Source organism: Mastacembelus armatus, chromosome 16, assembly GCF_900324485.2.
Source record: "Mastacembelus armatus chromosome 16, fMasArm1.2, whole genome shotgun sequence".
Lineage (NCBI taxonomy): Eukaryota > Metazoa > Chordata > Actinopteri > Synbranchiformes > Mastacembelidae > Mastacembelus > Mastacembelus armatus.
This window is the reverse complement of record NC_046648.1, coordinates 4,860,609-4,878,133: the sequence shown is the minus strand read 5'-3', so window position 1 is coordinate 4,878,133 and position 17,525 is coordinate 4,860,609. Positions and strand designations below refer to the sequence as shown.

The 17,525-nt window shown below is 36.8% G+C and overlaps 1 protein-coding gene across 1 annotated transcript in view; it reads left to right on the top strand.

Annotated features, from left to right (window-relative positions):
* Positions 1-17,525, top strand: part of LOC113122285 (CUB and sushi domain-containing protein 3-like) — a 202,574-nt gene that overhangs the window by 25,831 nt on the left and 159,218 nt on the right. Inside the window, exons 3-4 of the mRNA XM_026293499.1 lie at positions 4,101-4,213; positions 12,403-12,597. Of these exons, the coding sequence (XP_026149284.1) occupies positions 4,101-4,213; positions 12,403-12,597 (308 nt within the window). The remainder of the gene's footprint in view (positions 1-4,100; positions 4,214-12,402; positions 12,598-17,525) is intronic.

Here is a 17,525-nt window from a genome sequence, read left to right as displayed (position 1 = left end):
AAATGTGGGCAGAGACGAGATACAAACAGGCAAAGTAACACAAACTGTGAACCATCCGAGGAAATGTAAAAATGAATATGAGAAGCTCATGCAATGAGAAACGGAGCTAGTGTGACAGAAAGAGCTAGTGCAACACAAAGGGAAAGACAGATGGAGGTAGAGAGACAGTGAGCCAGACAAATAGAGGTACATCATTCCCATCTTTCTTTCCTTTCTCTCTATGGCACACTGCTGCCATGACACTTTAATCAGATGGCGGGAATGTCTAACAGGTACCTTCAGCGCTGATGTAGTGTGTTCAGGTGGAAGGAAAGGCTGCACCTGTCGAGGCAATCATTGGCGCTCTGTTCCCAGGCGCATACAGTCATAGGGTGTTGCTATGATCCATAAATGGGAGGTGCCACAGCTGCTCAGACAACAGGCATCTCTAGACCCACAGTGACATTTTTGGTTGAGCTGGTGAACCCCAATACAGATGCAGGACACCTGCTTTCAATTTGACACACACTTGTAGCACTTTGTGATTTCTGCATGTAGGGCTTCTTAAGGTTGGATTTATGTATTTTTTGTAAATAAGATTTAATCAAATTTATGAAAGTTCCCATTTCACTTGGGCCTTAAGGAAGACAAAATTACTGTGTGCTCTGCCACTGTTATTTCTCTTCTGAGCAGTTTGATCAAATCCATTAAGGCATTTTCATGGAAATAATTTGGCTCTGACTTTGTATGGCCTATTATGTACCAGCTTTCATCAAAATCACAGGTTGAAGCAAATAATTTTACTGACTGGCTAAGAGTGGGACAGGATTGCGTTATCTACAGTGTGTGACCTGCCACAAATTTATTACACATTTTTATTTCAGAGGATCTTCTTTATTGCTTCTGTACCAGTTGTTCTCCCTCCGACATGTAGTGCAAGTAATGTACAATTAGATATACAGATGTTTACAGCTTCTACGAGCTGTTTTATAATCTTGTGCCTGAAAGCTTATTCATTGGCTCTAAACTAGTTCTCTAAACTTAAATTTTTATCTACCACATCAGTCCCTGTATGTTCTTAATAAAATTAATTTTCCTCTCAGTTCACACCAAAATTCCAGAGGACCAGCAAAGACTTCTGCAGTTTACTGAATCAAGTGCAAGTGCCAGGCTACCAGATTTTCTGAAATACAACAGTTCTTGAAAGGTTAAACTTTTCTACATTTACTGTTGCAAACTTTACAAACTTATTCAGAAAATTAATATAATATAAATATAATAATTTAAAATAAAAGACTGGTTCAATTGTAACATTATGCATAATTGGTTACTTTCATGTCGTCCTTAAAAATCCCAAATTGAGCTGTGATGTAGTTTTCACAAACTCCTCGTGTCTGATGTGAAACAGGTCCCATGGTGTTTATTTGTTAATGACAGTTAATCTGATTCTTCTGTGACCAAACCAACAGCTGGAATTGTATATCAGATGAGAGACATTTCTGCTTTTGCTTTTTGCCAAACAGTAAGATATGCCAAAGATTACTTTCTACTAGTAGTAATGTTAATTTTTTTTTCTTCAAATGCTTCTCTCACAATCCAAGAAATGTACAAGATTCATTCACAATAATTCCTTAGGAAGCACACTGTCATTGCCATGGTTTAAAATGTTGCTTGATCAAGTTTTAATCATTCCCACATCACACTAACCAGTAGAAATTAGGATATAAACTGTTTTAGTTAGAAATAAATCTTCGAGTACAGAATTTTGGCCAACTCTGTCTTGAGTAGACTAACACCTGCTTAATCCCACTGAGTTTTAGCTTGGATGTCTTATAGAAAATAAGTTTTCGGATTTAGTCTGCTGAGACTTGGAGTATGAGCTGGAGGTTCTGCTTGGCATCTTTATCTACAGCATTTTATCCTCCCTGCTTGTGGTGGAGAAAATCTTTTCTTTATTTTGGCTATCTGGGTGGTTGTAAGATACTAAAACAATAGCTAGACTTTAGCTTGTTAGCATTCTTTTTCAAATAACCTTATATACAAGGGTGTAGCACTGATCTCTCCTTTTTGTCTCTCTGTATTACACATTGCCATAACAGCACATCCTTTCCCTTTTCTCTGTACAGTCTTCATAGTCAGTGCTACAACACAAAGTGAAGAGTTTCTCAACATTTTGGACATAAATTCAGTGTTAATTTGTCCCACTTTTTCAGTAACCATTGCAGGCTTTTAATATCAATGTGTAACTGCATTGCACTTATCCTGATGGGTGCCATCGACCTGTGTGTGTGTGTGGGTGTGTGTATGTTCATGTTCGTGTGTTCTGCTCAGCCAATAATTAGTTTCCCCGTGGATCCCTCTCCCCACACTTAGGGTAAGGAGGGCAATTTTACAGTCTCCCCAGCTGGACATCAAACTGATTCATTGAACATATTTAACTCCCACATGGAAATAGCCCTGTGGAGCCCTCCATCCCCTGTTCTCCTGTTGGAATGGCACAGAGAGAGTTATGTTGCAAAAGAAGGATTGAGGCTTTGTTTGTTACAAGCCACAACAGCTAACTGTGGGACCAAAGGGAAAGGCCGGGGTTGTACAATATGACTAAGGCCAAAACAGTGTCCACACATCGTATTTTGACGTGAAATCTGAATGGAGCTACTGTTCCAGCAAAGGTTTATAACAATTCACAAATTTAAAATGGTGCTATGCGTAAGACAATTACATGTACTTAATATTTCCATTATTTACATCTGTACATACTGTTGATTTTGACTCTGTACAGAGAAAAGTGATTCCTATAGGCTTTTATCCACTGCGGTTTTGTCACTGACTTGGTAAGCTTATCTCATCTTGTCTTGTATTTGGTTGTGATGCACAAGCTTGCCTGCACTTTTAAATTAATCACAATATCATGCAAATTCGGTACAGTGTTCTTGTGTGTGTGATTAAACTTCTAACAAGGTCACATTTTAAATCCTCATGTATTCAAAATTGCTTTATGTGGTAGTTGATTTTTAGCTGTATATTGGCATTCTGTGCAGTACCTGTAACAACGGGTAATTATTTACTGCAAGGACCAGCACAGTTCACAGTACAGTAATTGGAAACTGTATTGAAGCTGTAAATACAGCACCCTCTTCTTTGCCGTCACTGGGGGAATTTCTGTTTTCCCACATTTGGCCTACTACAGACATTATTCACATAGCTTATTGTCAAGTAGTGGCACAGTCACACAAACAGCCCCACAACTGGCAACGGAAAATAGCAAGAGAGGAAATGGCAATAGAGGAGACATTTTGTTTCATGCTCAAGTTCAGTTCATGCTACACTGGCTGGCGTTACAGCAGTGAAGGGTTGATAGAACATCACCAAGTGCCACTGAAGAACAGTCAGCAACACATCTTGTTTACGACATTGTGAAAATAAATAGATTTTTTTGGATCTGCACCTAATTCGGAATGCAATAATGAACCAGTCTGTTACAATGCAGCTGCCAGCCCTCAAACACCATCCAGCAATAGGGAAGGTCCTTGCTTTGGTTTTGATTGTATAGTATATTATTGGTGAGTAAATTACATCACAATTCTCAGAGCAGTTCAGTTTTATTACACACAAAATGCTACAGTGCACAAAGTCATTGGTGGTGTGAGGTTTGAGGTCTTTCAACAGTCATTATTCTTATTGATTGCTTTGTTGGTAACAGTTTTTGTGCATTGTTGCATTGTAGTGAACACATCTCTCAACAGTAATTTATAAATTTATGGTCAGCCACAGGTCTGTTTAGGTCTCCGCCTCACAACCTTTCATTGTTGTCATTTTGGAATCATTATCATTAGGGGAAAGTCCTAAATTATAACAAATATAGTCACAACAGAGGGGAAAAAAATATCCGTTGGTAGATGTCGGTTGCTCTTGAACCTGTGATTTGAACATGTTTAAGTTGAAAAATGCAAATGTTTGACCACAATATTAACCACCAAGGTTTTATTGCACTATGATACAGCTATAATTGAACTTTTTAACTGGTATCAGATTTCAACTGCACAGTATAATTGTTATCATTACTGGGATTTAAATGTGATTATTCATCCATTCACTACTAAGGTCTCTCTTATCTGCAGGTTAACAGGATTTACCATTCCGCCGCCTGTTACCAGTTCTGGCTCCATTTTTTCACTGAGGCTTACCAGTGACTTTGCAGTAAGCGCTCATGGATTTAAGGTAGCTTATGAAGGTAAGAAAAAGCATTATTTTCTGCTCTTTGTCTTTTACTGCCATTAGAAAAAATTATTTAAATGAAATATATACTAAATATGACATTCATGTTAGAATTTATAATCAGGACAACAGGTTATTCATTTGGAAGAAAGGTTTATCAGCTGGGGGAAGTAGACACCACTTGTTCTTGAGAGGTGGATGTGTGATCAGATGTAGTCCACCTGATTTCCTGTAGGACTTCTGTTGTTGCTTTATGGAAACATTAGGTAGCTCAGTTAAGCAAATTAATCTCATATTTTCCAAATCAACATTCCTCCCTTCAAAAATTCTGAACCTTTTCTATGACTCCAGGGGTGCATCTGAAATTGCATGGCAGATGGCGATGGGAATTAGTTGAACTAATGGATGTACCAAGTTATCTCTGAAGCAGAGCTGAGTGCAGCAAGGAGCTGTCTAAATATGAACTATCCTTCTGTGACCAGCTCACTCACCCTTTCTTTTTTCCCCTGTGCTTTTTCATGTGAACTCCATTGCTCACCCATCTCTGGTTTTCTGCTTCTTCTCTGCTTTTCCATGCATTATAATTTATGTTTAGTCTTAACCTTTCCTTTCTTTCTCATTGTTCTCCATTCTTTCCTTCTGCCTTCATTTCTATTTGCTGATTGCCTCTGTTTCTTTCTGCTCCCAGTGTACTTCTGGTATTTCTTTAATTTCTGTTCTGTTTTCTTACCTTTTCCACCAACAGGCTGACCTCACCTACTCTTCCTCTCTCCCATAATGTCCTTTTCCATCCCACTTCACCCCCTCCTCATTTCCCCAGCTGCCCCAAACCTAACTAGTCCAGGACCTTGCCACCTGCCCATTTGTGCTCTTCTCTCTTTAGCTCTGGTTTTCTCTCTCTCCTGTCTGTCTCCAGAGAGTGGCTTAGCTGAATTACATCAAATTTTTCTGCCTCAGTTTTTGCCTTTGTAGTCCTTAACAAAATTTAAAGCTGTTCTGCATGTTAATTACATTTTGTTAGGCACACATACTTCCTGTTTTTCAGTATTGAAGGTAATAAGGACACTAGGGTATGTTGTGTAGCATAATTTATTTCGTACTCCCATTTTTGTGTTGTAATTTTTGCAAGCATGGGAGTTGTATGAATTAAGGATTGTAGCCATAGTTGTAGTATGGTGCATGTAGAGCTCAATTTCTTATGACTATTATAAAGAACATAAGATAGTTATAAGAAATTGAGCTGTAGTTTGGTGTTACAACACCAGGCTGAGTTCAGTGTAAATATTTAAACAACTAGCTAAGTAGCACAGTACCATATTTCTTATTCAAGCATCTACAGGCATTTTTCCAGAAATGTTTGTATGATGGTGCTATCATGTATTATAAACTCTGATATGTTATACACATAAATTGCATTAACATCACTGAAACACCCTCTTTGGAATGGGCAATGATGATTCATCATCATCTGAATTTAAAGCCTAATGGTACATATAAAACACACATGTACTTATTCATAATGAATTCCTGTAGAACACAAGGTAACTCACTGTCATTTTCTTTATGCTTATATGTCTAGTTGCATCTTACTCATGAACATGTATGTGCTGCTCATTATGGCTGAAAACTTGTGATGCTTCAATCACATGTGGTAGTGCAATTAAGTGGAGTTAAATCTGCATGAATATGAGGGACACAGTGAAGGACATGGCCAGATGGAATCCAATTTCTTTTTGGTCTGTCAATCTTTTCAATGTGTTACAATGTATTTTAGCCCCAGCTTACTGTGAATTTTGTCATTGGTGAGAGCCCATTTTCCAATACTGTTCCTTCTTCTACTTAAACATCTTCAGCAGTACTAAAGCATTGCTTCAAACGATCAAGGTACCAAGGTGCATTTATTAAGGATATGATATGGGTGTTTGCAACACAACCAAGCAATGGTGACTTGGGCTTGTATCTTTCTAATCGATGGCAAAGTGGTCATGCGTCATGGTACATGTACTGAGATTTGAGTAATGCCATCTACTTGCCCTTTGTTGAAGGTTGTGTATTTGCTATGAAAACATTGCTGTGCCTATCTAAATCCTGCCTTGATGCTATTTCAACATGATCATTATTTGGAAAAGTTTTTGAAAGACAGTTGACCTATAAACCATAATTTCATCTTTTTTCCCTTATTTGATTTGTGCCTCAGTAGCAATGAAGACTGGCCACTGACTTGTACTGCATGTGTTATGTATCAGCATGTGTTTGTTCTTAGCTGCTTTGTTCTGTGGTTCAGTCAATATATGCAGTGTATATATACTGTGTATTTACCCACCATCATGAAAATCCAGCAGCCAGTCAAGTGACGTGCTATGAAGCCAGACAGGCAGTTCAGAGAGATTCATTAGATATACAGGCAAAATAAATAGCTCAGCCCCAGAGAAATCCTGCACTCATCTACTACATTTACTACTTCACATAACTCACTCATTGCCACTGTGATGAGGGATAATGCAAGTTAGTCTCATGCCCACTATCTGTGTAACTGTAAGTAAAAATGTTATGTTATTAAATAAATATTTTTTTCTTCCTGTATATTTAAAAAAAAAAAAAAAAAAAAAGTTCAGAAAATCATTCTATAGCATTATATTAATGTTGTTTGTAAGTGGTTTTCTCCATTATAACAAATTAAGATTTGTGTATTTTCATGTATTAAGCACCACATGCATCTGTGTTAACCAGGTATTATTTTCCAGATTAAATATACAAAGTAGGGATGTCCAGATCAAAGTTTTTTTTTTTTTCCCCACAATCCCACTCTAGGTCATTTAATATTGAGTGTCTGCTGATACCAAGTCCCATTCCGATACTTGCATTTTCCTAAGTAACACATTTACACAGTACATTAAGTACATTGTTATTCAAATCAATCAACTGTATATGCTTCACAACTGAATAGTTCTGCAATGCATTAAGAAAAAAATTGCCTACATTCAAGCTGTTCCTAAATGTTTTAATTTTTTATATGGCTCTTAAGACAATTTCACATAGTGGAGCATTGGTTTTCATTTGCTATAACCAAGTAAACAAACTAAAATATGCCCTAAATATCTCACTTCATTGTATTAGATTACTCATTTTAAACATTCTAGTATTAGTAATGTAATCACATTTGCACTTCAAGATGGAGTAATACTTAAACATCCACAGTAGAAACAAATACAAATCAAATTGTGCTTAGTGCAGAGTTATAGTAAATCATGATGACTGAGCTGACTGTATTCTGTAGTGTTTAATTTTTAGGTATTGTATCAAATTGGTAGTATTGAACAGCTCTGTTACTACTGCTCTCATAGCAGCCCATACAACTGTCTACTGGACAGCTTTCATTTTCTAATTACATTTTTTTTCCACACTGGAGAAACTTTTGCCACATTGTGCTGAAAATTCTACTTTCCATTTACATCTGTATGACAGTTTAAGTAAAACAAAGGATTGGGATTAGGCTGCTTGATAAAGCAATCAGGTAACAAAAATGCCTAGAGTGGCCTCAATACTGATCTTTGAGATTCAGTCGGGACATCCCTAGTTTGTAGGACTTTGCTGCATTGTATTAGAATTGTTTGCATAATGTTTTCCCACCTTGAAGTTAAATTTATACTGGTTTTCATTATATTTAGCTTTCGCTCAGCCCCTGGTGTTTAGGAGCAGCTGTTTTCCCTCGGTTCAATTATATCAACAATTTATTTAGGATTCTCCAGACAGCAATACTTGTTAGCTCAGGGCTAACACTATCTAAAACACTTGGTTTCTTCAGGGGGTTCTTTAAACCCTCGTAAAAGTTGAAATCCTGATTCATTCTTAAATATAGGCTATTATTCAAAATACTTCTTTTTTTCTCACTTTCACATTCAGATATGCAGCTACTCTAGCTGAAATTGAGAGACAGTTTTATTTTGCCTACAATTAGAATCCTTATCTAAAGCTACTGCTTCAAATATCTGCAACATATCCTGTGCATTAATTAAAAGGCCATGTCTGTCTGAGACATTAGTTATGACTTTCCATACACCAAAGGGCAGTGAGTCAGTTGTGGTATAATTACAGTTGGAATGCATCCATTACCTTTTTAATTAGTGACCTGGGGTGTGTTCCTCAAAACATTTACTTGAAAGAGTGAGTGTTTTGTTGCTCTACATAGCACTCTCAATACCGGCTGCTACAGAGTGATAAATAGTGCAACTAATGCCAGATAGTTATTGTAATTGAGCTTGAATATAATGTTTTTGAATCACAGTTTGACCAGTGACTATGAAATGTTGCACATAAGCATTCTCAAAAAGTCTGTGCATAATGCACAATTATTGTGGGCTGAAAAAAAAAAAAAACAAAAGCATTTTTTTGAAAATGTGATGTTTTCTGGAAAATAATTTGTCATATTTTTATTTGGCTGTGTGCAATCAGCCTTATGTCCCAGTAACATCTGGCAGGCGGAATTAGAGTTCTCTTTAGGGGCAAGCTAAGGTTCACAGGTTACAGGCAACTTAACAGTGCACAAAGTTCTAAATTGTACATTTAATTCAGTCACATCCAAATATATCGTGACCCGGGGGGTGTAAACTAACAATAAATTCTTAGTTAATATAAATGAATTTAAGCTTAATCATCTGATGATTTTATTTATTTATCCCCCCCGGGTCAGAAGATGGATTGTCTCCCTGCTAATATGTCAACAACTTTTTGTTTGTGGGTTTGTTTTGTTCTACACAAGAAAGCTGTGCAGGTGGAGAGATGTGGGTATTTATTGCAGCTCAAGTCAACCTGAAACTAGTGATATACAGACAACACATTTTCCTTTGCCTTTGCAGTACCAGGCTTCCCTTACCCCACACCAAATCCATTAAATCCATTAATCCATGCTATTATTATTATTACTATTAATATTTATAGCGACCACTTCATACTGTATAGTGCAAGGACAATCAAACTTACAATGGACAAAAGCCCTTAAGGAAATGGATTGGAAGCCTTTCCCAGACAGAGATCATCCCCCCCCCAATAGCAATAATAATTTTCCTTTTAACATCATGGGCACAGTTCTCTACCAGTAGGCCGTACATCAAGCAAAGCTTGGTTTTTGCAGCCATGTCTTGCTGGTCATGTTTTTTGGTTAGTCTATCAGTGTTAAATAACTAAAGCATTCTGAATAATGTGGCTGCACATAGCACCAATCCCTGACCAGCTGATTTTCTGCCTTGTACAGATTCTTTTAATGCAAATGTTTTCAGATGAGCAGTGTGATGAATTTTAATCTGATTTCCTCTGCATCAAACAGTAAAGGGTTGTTGTGACGACTTTGTAGATATTTATATTCCCTTTGATCTGCTTAGTCACACTTTGTTGAGCTCCACAAATTTGATATTTCAAACAAATAAATTTCAATTTCACAGGCTGTCCGCAACTCCCATAGAGATGTATTTGCTGTTTGTTGCCAGGGACCGAGGTGTCCTGTGTAGGTACGCACACAAGCTGCATTTGGTAAAACTGTGTAGCAGGGCTGCAAAACAATAAAGCAGATGAACAGTTACTTGAATTTCTTTTTCTGTGATGGAAATAGTTCAAACTAGTTTGGAACTGCTTTTATTGACATAACTCAAGTTGATATAGGTTAAGCCAACATTTTGGGTTAGGGTTAATGTTTGACTATATAGATTAAAGTGATGATACAATGTGGAAGCTGGTATTTGTTCACAACACTAGCTTATTTAGGACTATTCATTTCTAGTCCTTTATTTATGTCTTATGTGCCATACATCGGTTTGCATGTCATTCACCAAAAATCACTCAAGTAGGCTCTCTTAAAAAAATTGTATATACTGTAACTTTAAATGTGAGTTACTTGTGGAAAAGTTACATATCCATTGTGAAGCTTTGGTATCTTGAGGGGAACATAGTCGCCTTAGTGTTAGGTCTGTTTAGAGTCTGTAGTTGGTTAAGAAAAACAATCATATGTTCAGTGTTTCTTTTCTTCTGATTTATTCTGGCCACAGTCGGTCAGAAATTAATATTAGTCATAAACAGCTATCAGTTGATGTTGAGTAATATATAGGGTTAATTAGAAATCACATGTAAGTGACCATCTGCACTTTAAAGTGAATTAGTCATTAGATTTCCTAAATTCCTGGAAATTACCATTAGAAACCAGGACTTCACAAATGTCTGTCAATGAAATGAACTTCATCAGGGTGTCCATGCTTTTCAGTCTGTCTATTCATAGATCCATCTAATGCACAGTTTATACAAATATAAATGTGGCTTACCAGTTGAAATAATTAGCCACAAACAGATGGCACATATCAAAGATAATAATTTAACTTGACTGCATGATCGGTCACAAGCTGTCAGCATGAAGCAAGCAATATATTTTTATCACAAGGGCAACTCAGGACCTGGTCAGACTAATTTGGGTAGTATTGATCATTACCCAAAATTTCAGTTATGCGTGTGCTTTATCATAAAGCTTTTGTGAAATATTTACTTGTGAATCGATGATGAAGCTGATGAATCAGGACAGTGCACTATATTAGGAGAGAATGTCACATCGTGCAATTTTTTTTTTTTTTTTTTTTTTTAGTTATTTTTAAATTGTGCTAACAAGCTTGATACTGGTTCAGGTAAATAGAGAACCCAGATACAGGGAATTTAAAAACTTGTTGGGATGTTAATAATTTTAGTTGTTGAACATTTTCAAAATTAATAAAATTTCAATCAAGAGTTACAACACATCGCTGTAGAATTATTGGTTTGACAAACCAGACCTTCCTGTTCAAATTGACTGCAGTCAAAAATACCCGTGAACATTAGTCTGCAGTGTGATACGCACACAGGTATTAATGGTTTAGTGACATGAAATCAATTCAGATGAAAAGAAACCAATGTTGTGGTGTTGCACTGTACTGTAGCTTGACATAAAAACTTTCTTATATATTTTGTGCACACTGGATGTATGCAGGAGAATTTTGACAGTGATTGAGTTGGGTTGCTATAATCGATGAGAGAAATGTACTGGAAGATTGTGTCCAACCAAAGAATACAGGATTGAACAGCCCTCCAGCCTTGTTTATCACAACTTGGAGCAGATCTTTATGCCAAGTCGTACACTAAACACTTTGGCTCTGTCAGCACCTGAGCACACAGTGCTAATAATTTCTTGGGAGTTGTTTTCTTGTGAAAGAGATGGATAACTTGGGTATGTCATTTTCCAAAATGTGGTTGCCCACATTGTAAAATAACAATGTTGTACAAGTGATACTCTTCGTTCCAGTAGTGTCACATTCAGTTCTTTGGCTCTAACACCTGCATTTGTACAATGATTAATTGTAAATAATAGATGCACAAGTAATAAGAAAGTAGAGAATAGAGGGTGCAGTAAAAAGAGGTTTTGAGAAATGGTAATTTCATTCTATTAAAATACATGTCTGCTGCAGATTTGACAATATTTTTACTATTTTCCAAAGTTAAAGATATATATAAAAAATGTGATTTGAGTGAATGTGAATTTGGTAACAAAACTGAAAATACTGTAATTTTAGTAGCATGTCAACCGAGGTCATTTGACATGCCATAGATAGTTGGCACTTTTCAAAAATTGAAAATCTAGTTCACATAGTTTTATGATGAGGATTTTTTTCACCCCCATACTGGAGTATAGAGGAAAATGACTGTAGTTTGCAGGTATGTCTTCTTTTTCATGTCAGTCTTTTTTTTTTTTTCCAAAAAACTTTTCCCTTGCAGTGTGCTAATGTTCTTATGTTTATCCGTCCACTATTGCAGTTTCTACCTATAAAGTTATTTAGATTTAATTTACTTGGGTAAGACAGCAGTGCTGCACTGTCCGTAACAGAACTTGTAACCATTTCAGCTCTTCGGTTATAAATGGGCATCTAAGTAGCATGGAATAAAATTCAGACTTGTGTTGACATTTGCTGCTTATCAAGAGTCTATGTTGGCTGCAGCACTAAAGCCATAATAAGTGTTTTGTTACAGAATTTTTATTTTATTTTATTTTATTTTAATTTATTTTTTTATTGTGGCCAGAATATTTAATGGCCATTAATGACTTGAGAGACAAAATGAACAAACATTAGTATTGTTTTTTATTTTTCACAGCAACACATTGCCATTCTTACAAGTCCTTTCTTTTCATTCCATTTTCAGAGCTGAGAAGCAGCTCCTGTGGAAACCCAGGCATTCCACCTAAAGGCATACTGAATGGAACACAGTTCAATATTGGTGACAAGATTCGCTATCGGTGTGTCACCGGCTATGTTCTGGACGGACATTCACTCCTCACCTGTGTCTCTACTGCAGCTGATGTGTCAGTGTGGGACTTCCCAGTGCCAATCTGCAGAGGTACAGATATTTTATCATGGAAAAATTAATTAATCATTTCAACTGCATCTGATGGCTGCTGCTGTGTTAAACCAAACATTTCCTACCATCTATACTGTGTGACTAAAGGGTATTATGCATAATGCTATTTTCATATTTTAGGGTTCCCTCAGGAAACTTAATGAATTTTTGATTGATTTGTCATTTGATTTTTAGGATTTGATTAAAGTTAATTGTTTTTAATGATTGACATTTTGATGGCTTTCTGATATGTCTGTGCCACAGGAATAGTTAAATATGGCACAAATCTTCATTAAATATGTAACCTTATTTGCAGTCTGATCCAATCAAATGATTGTAATCATGTTAAAGAAGTTGATTAGAGCCTCTGTGGCTCAAAAGGTTAATTAAATATTTATTCCTGTAGATTAGGTAGCTTAATACATTAATGCTTTAAGCAGGAGTGTTACATCTACTGGATTTGCAACTCTCTTTTAGCTGTACTGTCACTCTAGTGGAATAGGAAACTTGATATGTCTTTTTTTAGGACGTGTGGAGGTCTTTTATGTTCAGGTTTTAACAAATGAACTCCCGTTTTGAGTTGAAGACTCCTTGCGTTGCTGCATTACTGAAGACTTTAGAATGCATGGGAACCAAAACTAGATTATATGATCTATGGGATTAAAGGCACACCAAAACTGTTGTTCATTGTGATACTCAACTCCAGAACCAGCAGTGGGAACAGAAGCAACCTGGACATATGGGCGCAGCAGGGAGAAAACTTATTCTGAGAACAGTGTGTGAAATTTTAAGTCAAAATGTATTTGCAATTGATTAGCTGTTCCTAAAACTTGTGCAACCGCAGAACTTACTGTGTGCCTCTTCATCCTGCCTGACAGGCCAAACATGCTAGGACTGCTGTTCAATGAATATGGCAAACAGCTTTATCTACGGTAGTAGAAGATTTTTAACTGTAAAATTAAATTTCTACCTCAGGACAAGTGAACCCACAACAATACAGATCATCTGATCTCTTGGACTCATGATGGTGGAAGAGAAATATTTAATGTTCACCAGTTACACTATAGATCCATTGGTGTCCACTGTAAAACCCACTGTAAAATCCACTGTAGAAATTATAGTAGAAGAGGGAGCATTTTAAAACTTTGGTCATTTCTAGTCCTTTAGCGGTTCAATCATCCCCCTTAAATTTTTCACATTATGAATATTTGCCCTATGCACTGGTAGTGCTACTGACTTGGCAGTGCTTAGTGTACTCAAATATTCCAAGACATACAAAGTAAAAAGTAATATGTACACTACATATATAAGTGTGCAGTGAAAGCCCAGATCACTGAACAATAAAATATTTTCAAATACTTCAAATTCTGCATTGCTTGAGCTGAGATTTTCTTTTCAAACACTTTAAGAGCACTGTAATGCTTTTTTTGCCTCAGCTTCTTTCAAAACTTGATAGTGTATTCCAAAACACTAACACTGGATAAGTGTTAAGATTGAGTCAATACTAGAAGATGGATTGTCTCCCTGCGAATATTTCAACAACTTTTTGTTTGTGGGTTTGTTCTACACAAGAAAGCTGTGCAGGTGGAGAGATGTGGGCATTTATTGCAGCTTAAGTCAACCTGAAACTAGTGATATACAGACAACACATTTTCCTTTGCAGTACCAGGCTTCCCTTACCCCACACCAAATCCATTAAATGCTATTATTATTATTACTATTAATATTTATAGCGACCACTTCATACTGTATAGTGCAAGGACAATCAAACTTACATTGGACAAAAGCCCTTAAGGAAATGGATTGGAAGCCTTTCCCAGACAGAGATCATTTCCTCCGTCTCCACTATGAAAATTTAGTGTACATTTGTGTGTACTTTTAAAAAAGAAAGCAGGGGAAAAAGTGTATATCTTAATTGAACAAATTAGCGCATTTTGATGCTTGTGGACTATATTAGGTCTAAGAAGTGCAAAGTCATCCAAACAAAAGAGTGCCTGTGCCTCGCTCTGTAGAATAACTCATTCTTTAGTGCAAGGCACAGCAAAAAATGGTTTAATGTATGTTTGAGAAATGGTAAGCTTGGAGGAAACAAAAAACCTGCAGATAGAGGCCTTCTTTCTGGTTAAGAATGGTGTTAGCCTCTATTGCCACAGGCCAGAAACATTGCTCCCTGCCTGGGCACTGCTTGATCTGCTCTCTCTTGTCTAAATCTGTCCCAGCTCCCATATGTGGGCAGATGGTCCTTTGATCTTATTTCCTCAGAGATCCTGCCCTTTTTGCTCATCACCAATTGTTTCACACTAAACACACAATAAGACAAAATCTCTTCCCAGTCCACCCCCCCCACTGTCTACCAACACCTCAAAATCTTGACCTGTCACCTCCTTTTGTTACTGTCTCGCTCTCTCTCATCTTTCTCCCAGTTCTCTTCTCCATCCTGATCCAACTTCCAAATTCTGTTTGTGTGCATGTTTGAGTGACAAAGACAGAAGGATGGAGAAGGTAAATCGGAAGGAGCAGGGTGACATACAATTCCAATTTCCCATGCAAATGCTGCATTTACCACAGGGTAATGAAGCTGTGTAGAATCCAGACTCGACCAATATTAAACATTATAAGGTATACGTATATCGATGGGAGCTGTCAACTTTACTTCAGTTAAATGTGGCCACAGTGGTTTACCCTGGAGACACAACATGGAATTCTTTACAGTTAAGAGCTATAATTTAATATTTTTTGTTTAGATGGTCTCCTTATGAAACAACTAACAGTTAATCATTGGGTTAGATGCTTGGAGTGCGGTCAGCATTACAGCAACCATATATTAAATATGCATCATAGATACTGAAGTTACTGTAAAGCCAGAATGCCTGGTGTTATTACACTATCAAATATGTTTTTCCCTTCCCATTGTCACAACAAAAGACAACAGAGCTTCAAAGGTTAACACAGAGAGAGGTTAAGAAGATGTAAGTGTAGTAGAGGTATTAGTGTGGAGTCAAAGACTGGGGGACTGACAGCACGAATCCAAGGAGAAAGGCAATAAGATGGGGAATTAATGACTAAACGTTATTTGCTGCTGTTGCTCCTCCCAGAGGACTATTTCGATTTTTTTCCATCTAAATTGTCTGTGGACATTCATTAAACCAGGCAGTAAACAGCAAACAGTGTATAACATGAAAATATGGTCTATTGATAGACTGTCATTCTTGCTGTTGAGCAGAATAAGAAAATAAGGCCACAGGAAAACCTGGTTTCTTTAAAACGTGATTAGTGCTGTGCTGCCATATTGCTTCTTCATCATAATCTTTTTCACATCTTATATGAATTGCATTTGTGCACTTGTAGATCTTCTTCCTGTTCCTCAACCCTGTGAGTGTTTAACACATCTTGCAAATGAGAAAATGTGGGACTTACTGTAGACATAGTCACTGCCTCTGCATTAACACAGGGATTATTACAAAGGAAAATCCTGACGCAGTGTAGAAAATTATACAAGACTTTCTTCCCTTCTATGCTTGAGGGGTGAATATTTCTTAGTCGAAAGACAACTGTTGTATATCTGATCAAAGTCAAGGGGAGAGAGGCTTAATCCCTCCTCAAGTAGCATTAGATTGCTGATGCTGGGGATGTAAATGAGCTCAGCTAAAGCAGTCCTAATCCTCACCACATCTTTTTTTTTTTTTTTTTTTTCTTTTCTTTTTTTTTTTAAAACACTGCCACCATTTTTAAAAGAGACAGATCTTTCCTCATCTTTAAATCCAGAGAATGCTCTAATGATTTGCTAAGGAACACACTGCCCAGCATTCAGTGCCTCTTTTATGTTATTAAACCTTTCTGGCAAACTGTACCTGAAATGCTGCCATGCACTCCAATGAGACACTGCATGTGAATATATAGAACCTCTAAGGCATTATTCAGCTGAAGTCATTTAAAATTCTCAAGCTGCAAAGCATTTTTTGAGCTTCAGACAGCAGTTTGTTGGTTCATGGTTTACAGTACCATGCGTGGATGCTGTTCAAAGAAACCTGTCATAGGCCTTCAGTACAGTAATGCATTGATTGCTCCTGAGCATCTACCTAATTTTCCAATGCAGTTTATTTAACTACAAGAGAAGATACTTTATTGGATTAGAAGTGCAGTTGTCATTAAATGTGGTTGTGAAAATCCATCTTGTGCTTTTGTATCTTTCAGTCACACTTTTGCACACGGCTTCTTGCTCCCCCTACCTGAGTTGAATGATGTTCAACAATGATCAGTGTAAAGTGATTATGAAAACAACTTCAATGAAAACCATAAGGGATATTTTACAAAAAGGGCTTTCATTTTTGGGAATTGAAGTATAGATTGAATAGATGCTAGAAAGTGTATCTTTTTTTCCTTTAGTGTTGGGTTGTATATTTTTGAGCTTGTATAGCATGCTTGTTTGGCTGTAATGAAGTTTGTACTATGCATTACCAGCTGTTAAAAGTGTTGCTTACACCCTTTAATTTCCTGTCTGCCTTTGCTACCAGACATTAAACAGTTGAGTTCACAAAATTGCAAAGGCAGTATGCATTAGTGTGTTGAGTGGAAAAAAACACAGGGTGAGCATCACCACAGGGGTCGATTAAGTTTAGTCTCATCTTTAAGATGGGATGTTTGTATTGGTGTCAGTGTTAATGCAATATAAATCCTTCTCATTTTGTTGTTTTAGAATTTCTCATTTCTGAATGATTTGATTAAAAATGCTGACCACTTTCTCTGCAATATGAGCTCTGAACCTTTATCTAGTGTGATCCATGCATATACTTTTTAAGGTTAACAATTTTGAGTAAGGTGACATTAGGTTGTATTTTGTGTTCAGATCTCATTAAAGTACCTTATCGGACCATCATACTTTTTGTTATACATCATACAATTTTCAGCCCACCAGTGTTATCAGTGGT